Source organism: Lycium ferocissimum, chromosome 9 (assembly GCF_029784015.1).
Source record: "Lycium ferocissimum isolate CSIRO_LF1 chromosome 9, AGI_CSIRO_Lferr_CH_V1, whole genome shotgun sequence".
NCBI classification, from domain to species: domain Eukaryota; kingdom Viridiplantae; phylum Streptophyta; class Magnoliopsida; order Solanales; family Solanaceae; genus Lycium; species Lycium ferocissimum.
The window spans coordinates 33,146,059-33,155,877 of NC_081350.1; the positions used below are offsets into that span (position 1 = coordinate 33,146,059).

The 9,819-nt window shown below is 34.9% G+C and overlaps 1 protein-coding gene across 2 annotated transcripts; it reads left to right on the plus strand.

Moving 5' to 3' along the window:
• Nucleotides 1–3,027: 3,027 nt before the first annotated feature.
• On the plus strand, nucleotides 3,028–9,601 carry LOC132030331 (uncharacterized). 2 transcript variants are annotated; one of them, XM_059419915.1, is made up of 12 exons: nucleotides 3,050–3,336; nucleotides 3,418–3,502; nucleotides 4,547–4,598; nucleotides 4,767–4,787; nucleotides 4,880–4,933; nucleotides 5,342–5,392; nucleotides 6,644–6,706; nucleotides 7,159–7,224; nucleotides 7,306–7,344; nucleotides 8,396–8,518; nucleotides 8,642–8,734; nucleotides 9,104–9,601. In XM_059419915.1, the coding sequence occupies exons 1-12, from the start codon at nucleotides 3,237–3,239 to the stop codon at nucleotides 9,428–9,430; spliced, it is 1,074 nt and encodes a 357-aa protein (XP_059275898.1). In that variant the 5' UTR covers nucleotides 3,050–3,236; the 3' UTR covers nucleotides 9,431–9,601. The 2 variants fall into 2 exon arrangements, with proteins under 2 accessions (XP_059275899.1, XP_059275898.1); XM_059419916.1 differs by lacking the exon at nucleotides 8,396–8,518 and having other exon boundaries at nucleotides 3,028–3,336.
• The last annotated feature ends 218 nt before the right edge of the window (nucleotides 9,602–9,819 follow it).

Sequence of the window (9,819 nt, forward strand, 5' to 3'; positions counted from 1 at the left end):
ATCTTCCCCAGACTCCACTTGTGAGAATACATTGGGTATGTTGTTGTTGTTGTTTGAATAAAATCATACTATTACAAGTGCTATTTTATTTGGCGAATTAAATAATTACTAATTATGTATGTTAAACTTTTTTATGTAGTTACTGTTAGGTGTGCGAATGAAGCACCACATTGGTAGCTGAAAAGCAATTTGCAGGATTGTCCTTTGCTGGGGGTGGTCTTAATTTTTGTCCCTCAAATTGGTGGTCTTTAATTTTTACCCTCTACCTTTGTAAATTTTGCCTTGGGCTGGGCATAAATTCCGAAAATCAAAAAATTAGATCGAACCGAACCGAACCAAACTAGTTTGGTTCGGTGTTCGATGTCTACCTTCAAAAAATCGAAACCGAAATAGCCGAACTGAAGTTTGATAAAATCGAACCGAAGAACCGAACGCCCATCGAAATTTAATGCATTACCAAAAAAAAATTAAAATAGTCCATGCCCATTAAGTTTAAGCCCAAAAAAAACCCAATTGTAACAAGCCCTCTTTTGCTTTTGTATCCCTAATTTTTCACTTCAGTTGAGAAAATTAAATATCCTTAACAAAGGAAGGTGACTAAGATGTGTCTTTAGGATTAATGTATGTCCTTTATGTGTTTTCATAATTATTCTTACGGTATGTATACAATACCTAGTAATTTTATATCATGGTTATGATTTTCTGTTCTTGTGTATCCTGTTTGTTTGATTTTGATTTCAATTTATCAGTTTTATATTTTATTGCTTTTAAGAATATAAATTAGTGTAAATGGAATCGCTTCTAATATCATATCAAAAAAACCGAATTGAAAAAACCGAAACCGAACCGAGCTTCGAAAAACTGAAACCAAAAGAACCAAATCGAACTAGTTTGGTTCGGTGTTCGGTGTCCGCCTTCAAAAAACCGAAATCGAAATAGCCGAACCGAAGAACCGAACGCCACCCTTAGAATTTGGGCTTGAAGGCAGAATTTGTATGGACAGTTTTGCAAATTCTGCCTTAAGGCCCAAACATGGACAGATTTGCAAAGGTAGAGAGCAAAAGTTAGATCACTAATTTGAGGGGCAAAAGACCATCAATTTGAAGGGCAAAAATTAAAGACCACCCCAAATGAAAGGCAATCCGCCTAAAAAAAAAAAAGGAGCTAATTATAAGGTGGTAGATACTCTTAATGGTGTGAGGCCTTTTGGAAGAAAATCGTACGGGCCAAGCCCAAAACAGACAATATCATACCATGTTAAAAGTAACTTTGGAACATTTAGCCCAACAATTATATCATAAATAATGTGAAGCGTCATATCAAAGATTCGAATTAGGCATTTTTTTTCTTCAAAAACGAACTTAGATTTTTCCCTTGAGTATAATGCTAAGGTCAAAAGAAAGTAAAGCCTTATTTATTTTCATTTGAGGAAGATCTAAGTTGAGAGTTATTCAAATTTTAGACCATCACAATATTTCTATTTTTCACAATTACTTATTAGCGTTGAACAGGTCTTCTTCATTCGAATCTTTTACAAAGTCTTAAAATTACTAAAACGTTGTTACTTAAAATATGAATATGATATTTTACCATTTTTGTATTATACACCATCAAGTAAATATATCTAATAAGAAAAACTCATTTTACGTTGTTAATGCATATAGATCAATATTTTTCTTCTTAATTATCTAACCTTATTTTCCACTCTAGCATCCAACGTGTAATTTGATTTATAAGTTATAACAATGTCCGGGAACTCGTAAGAGATATAGTTGAGAGATGTGTAAAAGATCGCAAGAAGGTAAACTTGTAAACTTATATTTCACGTTTGTTATTTCTTCAACTCGACAAACACTTGCGAAGAAAATCCAACAATTTCTTTTGCTTTCTACATATATCAGGATTCATGAATTTCAAAACCAATAAAGTAAAAAAAGTTTCTAATGAGTCAAATTTCGATAAACTCTGCCAATTGAATTGTTCGTAACATGTTCACACTTAAAAATTGATGAGTGCAACAAATCACGAGTTTAGCAATTTTTAATTAGCTAAAGTAATATTTGCTTTAAAACATATTTGTCCAACATTTATTGTTTATCATCTATCTTCAATCACTTAATCCGAACGGGTTCTTTTTTTCTCCCCTACCATTCCTCTTTGCTTCAGTAACAAAATTGTGCTAAATATGGTCATTTTTACATAATACATCACATTCCATTCCCTTTTGACCTCAAGTACATTCCTATACTACCATCATTGAAGCAGCTTCAAGTTGTCACCCATACCTAGCAATCTTGCACGGTATTCCTTCAAACTATTCTTGATGACTAGTGCTAAGATTTGTTCCTCCCCTTTTTAGCTTTAGCTTTCTTTTTAAATTAGTTCAATTAAAACCTAAAAGAGGTGCAGATTCAACTCGTTCTAAAACAAGTAGGATTTGAATAATTTTTTTTTTATTCTTAGCAATTTTTATTAAAAATTAGTCGCAAATATAAAAAATTTATCTATTCGGTCATAGGGTAGATCTGCAGCCACTCCTCCGTGACAAAAATAATTATGCATCATTTGCGTACCAATAACAACTTTGAAGATGTTATACACCAATTCTCTTTCTCAAAAAAAAAAAAAAAGAAATTTGAACTCTACATCATCTCATTAATATAGTTAGGAGTTGTAACCCTTAAGTTTTTAAATTACTATTGTTATTTTTGTTAAGTTTGTCATTTTGAACAAAATTGAGGACCTAATAGGTAAAGTGAAATTATTAAAAATGTAATCTAAAATGAAACAACATAACTTAAAGACCAATATGGCAATTTTCAGCCACAAGAGATAAAATAGTCAAGGAGTAGATAATAGTATAATACTTCCGAGAAAAGAAATTAAAGAAAGCCCGTATTTTTATTTAAAATATACAAAAAATGATTTTATAGTCCACTCTACAGTTATTATAGAAGAATGAAGAAAGAAAAGAAAACGACAAATCTCACCTACATCTACATGCCCTCATCACTTTAATTCTTGTTTTGGATTGTGATTGGTACCTCCAAAATTTTAGCCACCCTCTCATTATTGCTTTGTTTTGTTCTTCACTTCATATACCAAAAAAAAAAAACTCCCAGTTTTCCTGCAAAAGTACCTGGAGAGGAAGACACTGTGTGAAGAAATAATTCAAGAATATATATTGACCCATAACAAAAAAGAAAAAGAAATAAACTTTTCAAGAAAATAATTTGATGGGTGATCGTGTATTTTCATCTTCATCACTAGTCTTCCTAATCTTGATTCTTATTGGGATTCCAATATCTTCCTCAATCCCCTTTATTGTTCTACATGGTATTTATTATTCTTTTTCCTCAGTTTTTTTTTTTGTTACTGTTAATATTACTTAATTTAAATATCTGTTTGGATTAATAGGAATTGGAGATCAGTGTTCTCACCATGGAGTCAAACGTTTCACAGAGGAGCTTAGTCAATGGTCCAAATCTGAAGGATATTGCTTGTAATTCTTTCTTTCTTAATCTTTCTTGAAAATTGGTTTAGTGGCTGTACTTAATATATGACCATTTGACATAATCTTATTTGGCGTGTAGAACATTTCTGCTAACACTGTATCTGTATGCAAATAGTGGAAGAAAATACTAAAATAAAGATTGCAAGTTTCATAGAGAAAGTATAACATCAAAATGTGAATTTAATTTTGTTGTGAAAGCTTGTATAGAATAATAATTGTTTGTTGTATAGTGACAACCATATCTTGAATTAATAGTACTGGTGGTACGGCTTTAGTGAGTTGTATTTGTGTTCGTTTGATATAACTGAAGCATTTGATAATGATTATATTCTTCTGATTTGAAGAAGCTTCTTGACAAGCTACTTGCAAAAGGAAGCAACTTATACAATGAACCGAGGGTAATTGTTCAATGAGCACTCTATTTATCATTAGTTGTGTCATTAGATAGGTTGTTTAGACTAACATTCATCACTTTTAGCTAGCCATTATTCTGAAACAGAAGAGTTTATGCTTCATATCAAAGTTGGAATTACTTCTGGATAGTGGCTGTTCTGAAATTGTGCTCAGCTGATTAATTGACTATCACTTATTGAAAAAGATTGAGTATGATCAAAGCTACATGATAATCAGAAATTGATTAGAAAGTTTCCTGAAAGGCATCCCAAGCCCTCTCCCACGCCCTCCGCCCACCAAAAGAAAAAGGAAAAGATAAAAGGACTTCTGCTATCTCTATTTTGGATGTATTGTCTTCAAGATTATTTGTAGGATTTGTTTTGTTTGACCTTGAAGTCATAGTTGAGATAGGTTTGATAAGCAGATATTATGTCACCTGTCACGATTTGCATTTTGAATCTTGCTGAATCCATTCTGTTTCTATGGACAGTCTTAACTGATATGATTCTGTTTTATGGACCAAGTCCTACAAAATCACCTATGTTTTGTCTCCACATAACTCTCCTTAATTTCTGTTGCGTGGTTATGTAATGTATCTTATTCTGTATTTTGGTCTATCTTTGACCTCTCCTCTCGTAGGGAAATTGGAAATGGATCATGGGACTCCTGGTTTATGACTTTACAGGATCAGGTAATGACACTCATTAAAACCTACATGCTACTAGTTGTCTTGGGCAAAGAAACTTTCAGAGATGTTACCATTCTCCAAAAAAAAAATAATAATAAAATTAAAAAAAAAAAATAAAAAAAAAATGAAACTTTCAGAACCGAGTTCTGATCTGTTCTTTTTCATGTGCAGGCTGATGTCGTGTGTAGCAAGGTAGTGTAGCTCTGTCAACTAAGTTTTTTTTTTGTGTGGCTAATCTCTTTTATTTGTTCTAATCACTGACAAAAACAAATTTGCGGGTACAGGTTAAGGAAATGAAAGAACTCAAAGATGGTTACAACATAGTTGGTCTCTCACAGGTTAGTTAAAGAAACTAGATCTTGTAAATTTGTACACTACTTTCATGCGTGTATCTTTCCAGTACCTTATTTGTATGTCACTCAGAAGGTTAGTAGCTCTATATTTTTACACTTTTTAGCTTCAGTAAAAGTAAATTAAGGGGGTCAGGTCCCAAACAGAAAATTTTCGAGGAGAACTCTATTTGAACAAATGTTTTAAGAGAGAATAATCGAAATCATCCTTTACTGATCTCACTTGGATTTATTTAATCCATATAATTTGTAGGTGAGACCATGCCAGACGCATGATATCATAACAATATTGTTCACCTGGAATGCAAATGCTTATTATATGGTGTAATATTTTGGATTCAATTGGTTTATGGTTGCATGGACTGCATATTCACTACTTATCTGCTTATGATACAGGGTAACCTAATAGGCCGAGCTGTTGTGGAATATTGTGAGGGAGGACCACAGGTATAAAAAAGCTTAAACCAGGCTTTTGGCGTTTTGCATGTAATTCCAATTGATATGCATCCAATAAAGATAGAGTTTCAATTTTATTTGCTTCTTAAAGTCAAAGTCAGATCTTTCTTATTCTATTCGTTTCAACCTAGCTCTTGCTACATATGTGGATATGTACCTCTGTGTGATATGTGTTAGCCACTGTATGATTATAAATCAGCTTATGACTCCATGGAATTATATCTTTGCATTAAGTTCATTACTCATAATAGGACAGTTATATCTTTGCATTAAGTTCATTACTCATAATAGGACAGTGGAATATTTGAGTTAAAAAAACTGTGGGGCTCTGTTTGAAAGCATGTGCTGGTGGGAGGTAGCAAGTACCCGGTGGAATAGTCGAGGTGCGCGAAAGCTGGCACGAACATCACTCTCATAGAAAAAAAATCTTTGAAAAAAACAAAGAATCTTAGGCTCAATGCTCTATGGAATCTTAGTTTCCCAGTTCCTGTTCTTATTTCTCAATCCTAGCAAGATTTTTTGGTAGATTGTCCACACATTCAGAACAACACATCTTCACCTTGCCCTCCGCTAAAACAACAGCGTAGGTAGCACTTCAATGCTCTCCACCATGATTACATATCAGAATCCAAAATATGATCCGGTCTTTCTTTTGATACTTAATATGCCAGTAGCTAGCCATCCCTTCAACTTGTTGTGTGCCAATTGTCCCTCGTTGATTAAAAAGAGAAATACTAACAGGCTCCCACCTAACTAGGTTAGTATTTTGGGTTGGGCCCTCCTATTACTCTGTAACACAACCTCTACTTGTTGTTGAAGCAAAGAAAAGTCTCCTTACTTGTGTGATGGGATATGCAAATGGAAAACGAAGAAAAAGAAAAAAGATGGCGAGGAACACTAGTACTCTTTATCTACCTGTTTAATGCAGTTGGTGGAACGAATTGGTATATTGTCCTGACTCCCTAAAGGGCTGAGGGGGTCAAATGTGTAGCTTCCCGACCTTTAATCTGCATTCTCACTGGAGATTTATGTCGAGTGGGGAAGTTTTGGATTTAGGATTTCCAAAGAAGGAAAAGGGAGAAGTCCAAGGGAGACTTATTGAATTTCTTAGTGTTTCACATGGCTTTTCTTTATATTATTGATTATTGATTCCACATGTTGCTGTTGTCATCTGTCTAGGCCTTATGTTTGCTGTACTTTAGAAATCTCAATAATAAATATTTGTACCTGATTCCATGACAGGTTAAGAATTTAATTTCCTTAGGAGGACCTCATGCTGGCACTGCTTCAGTTCCTCTCTGTGGTGTAAGTGTTTGTATAGTTTTATACCATCATTTGCTTCTTATTCTTAAATATGACAAGTTTATTTGGTAGTTTCCGGCTGCTGGATCAGGCAATTATGTAAGGTTATCTTCTTACTGTTGCTGGCCAGCACTCTTCTTTCATGAGGGCCTCTTCCTTGTTCCTTTGGGAAAGATTAATAGAAGCATCCTAGGCACTGTTCCTTTTTTTTTTTTTTTTTGGCTTCCCACTCAGTATCCAGCACAGCATTGGGGCCTGCGTAAATCGTGACTTGCGCCGTCCTAGGCACTGCTCTACCTTCTTGATGATGATTATTTAGGGGAGATATGACCAAATTAGTGGTTTTGCCTTAGCAGGGGGTGACGAGGTTCATTTATAGGTTTTTTTTATCGCCGAATCATGTAAATTCCCCTTGATATTTTTGTATTGTTCTTGATCTCATATTCATTTTGCAGTCTGGGATTTTTTGCATTATTGCTGATAATCTGATCAAGTCGGAGATATACTCCGCATTCGTCCAGGTAATTACGAAGTTCTGATTTTGTTTATTTATCAAGGGATGTTTGGTATGCTTCCTTGGAATGATAATATTTAAATTGCAGGCTCACTTGGCTCCTAGTGGGTATCTCAAGCTTCCAAATGTAAGTGGCATTATTACTGTATTCCCCATTACTTAATGTCATAAGGAGCTGAGCAAATAATCCTATGAAAATTTTTAGTGGCTTCACAACTTAGCTTCTTCTGTGCATTTTGGTGAGAAAGGACTGTAAAATCAATTTCACAACTTTGCTGCTTCTCCGCATATTGATGGGAGTGGACTATGTAAAATCAAATTTCAAATGGGCATAAAGTCTTGTGGAACTAAAACGATTACAACTTTGATAAGCCACAGAGCTCAAAGCTCCAAAATTCATAATGCTCATCCTATTTGTTCAAGATGTCTTGTCTCTGTGTTTCTATTATATACTACCACTTATTGTTTGAAGAGAAATGATTGGTTGCATGTAAGTTCATTAAAGGATAGAGAGGAATTGACTGCATCGGTTGTGGTTTGAGTGGATATAGGGAAGGTAGGATCTTTGTATGTGCTTTTATCAGAAGAAAATGGTTAATACGGTTCCTCTGCATTTTATATTGGCTGGGTTGTGCTCTGTGTGTGATTGAAACATTATGATAGAGACAGATGGAGTGGAGAGGATTACTGTGTGTATTGGTGCTTTTAACTATCTCTATGCACATGTGCTGGTGTCGGCTTTTTAGTGGCAGGGGTTGGTAATATGGGAATCGAAGTAATTAAGGAGGGAGAGGCAGCTGGCGGCTGCTGCATTTTGGGACTTTAGGTGGGTTGTGGATGAAGCAAAAACAAGGGGAAGGAATTTTAGATTCTTTTTTTAACTTTGTAGTTTCCATTTCATTTCAGATGTACTTTTTCTTCTCCATTTGAAATCAAAGAATAGTGCAGTTGGATGTTGAAATAAATGCTAAAAGAAGGTTATGGCTGTGAGTTCCATGAACAATGTATGTGTTGAAAGATATGATATATAAAAAGTAAATTAATTTTCTTTCCTTCGTTTGGTAATTGAATTGTTTTCTCCTGGAGGAGCTGTTTTGCCCAGGAGGGGGCAGTGGGGCAAAAATTTATTTACCAGTCTTTCAGATTTGTAAGCTTAACGTGTATCTTTCTCTTCACAGAATATTGCTGGGTACCTGAAAAGCTGCCGGTTTCTCCCAAAGCTTAACAATGAAATCCCTAGTCATAGAAATTCCACCTATAAGAAACGGTTCAGCAGCTTGGAGAATCTTGTCCTTATCATGGTTTGTCAGTCCTGCCATTGCATTTAATTTTGTTTCAGTTCGTGTCAAATGACCGCAATTTGCAGCAGTTACGGAAACATCACACTCTTCTTTCCTGTGTTCTTTTTTCTTTCTTATTCACAGTTTGAACATGATACTGTTTTGATACCAAAGGAGACTGCTTGGTTTGGATATTATCCAGATGGGGCCTTTGAACCTATTTTGCCACCACAGGAGGTATGCCGTCAGATCTGGTTAAGAGAATTGTTCAAGTTATATACCTTTTACTACCATAAAAGCAAACAAGGCATTTCCTCTCAATATTTCTTTACATATGTATGATAAGCAAGAAGAACCCAAATCCGTGCATTGCATTTGTATGTATAACATTTTTCTTCGACAAAAATGCATGATTTCCGTCCTGCACCCCGTTCTTTCTTGCATAATTCCATCATAACGTTTTGCCTTCATTGCATGATCTTCATAGTTAGTCCCGTTTCAGATCCGCGAAAGCTAAGTTAGACAATATTTGAAAAGGAAGTTTGTTTTTCTCTACTTTTGCACTTCAAGTTTAACCAAGTGAGATTTTGCCTTTTGTTGGGGCAGACTCAGCTGTATATCGAGGATTGGATTGGTTTGAAAACCCTGGACGATGCTGGGAAGGTGAAATATGTCAAAGTTGCTGGGAATCACCTTCAAATTTCTTCTAATGATATGAGAAAGCATGTTGTTCCATACTTAGCGGAGAATGCATCAACAGACGGGAGTTCTGTAAACGTGGAACACGTGGCATTGCATGATTTGCAAGACGATGATGCATCAAGTATTTTTACTTTTGAAGGTTCCTCATCTTATAAGTGGCCTGCACCTGTCAAGAGCTTCTTCGCAGAACTACTTGGCTTGACCATAGATGAACCGTCGATTGACCCTTGATTTGGTTGTTTGATAGTTAATGATTCCACAATGTACAACCTTATTGGAATATAACATGGCTTTGATTGTAAGCTTTATGTTATCTTGTGGACTCTGAATGTAAATGTGTGTGCCTAAATATTCAACTCTTGCCAATGATATACTAATATTAGATAGTATTGTTAGCAATAATGTTGCCTTCGTTACTCTTCTGTCAAATTTCTTTTACACCGTCAAGATAAAACTTAAACTCACCTGTTAAATAGGGGAAGGTGGTCCTTCTCTTGGGTAGCAAGTGTGCTCCTAGCATGTTAAGAGGGCTTAATTGACAGAAATAGTAATCCAACTATAACTTTAAAGAGTTAGTATAATATGGAAAGACTTAGTAAAACAGAGTCGATGGACAAGAA

What these genes read in the sequence shown, in the direction of transcription:
- LOC132030331 (XM_059419915.1), top strand. Translation starts at nt 3,237, where the DNA reads ATGGGTGATCGTGTATTTTCATCTTCATCACTAGTCTTCCTAATCTTG. An exon ending in AAATCTGAAGGATATTGCTT is followed by an intron (nt 3,503 to 4,546) that starts GTAATTCTTTCT and finishes CTCCTCTCGTAG; the next exon opens with GGAAATTGGAAATGGATCAT. An exon ending in CTGATGTCGTGTGTAGCAAG is followed by an intron (nt 4,788 to 4,879) that starts GTAGTGTAGCTC and finishes TTGCGGGTACAG; the next exon opens with GTTAAGGAAATGAAAGAACT.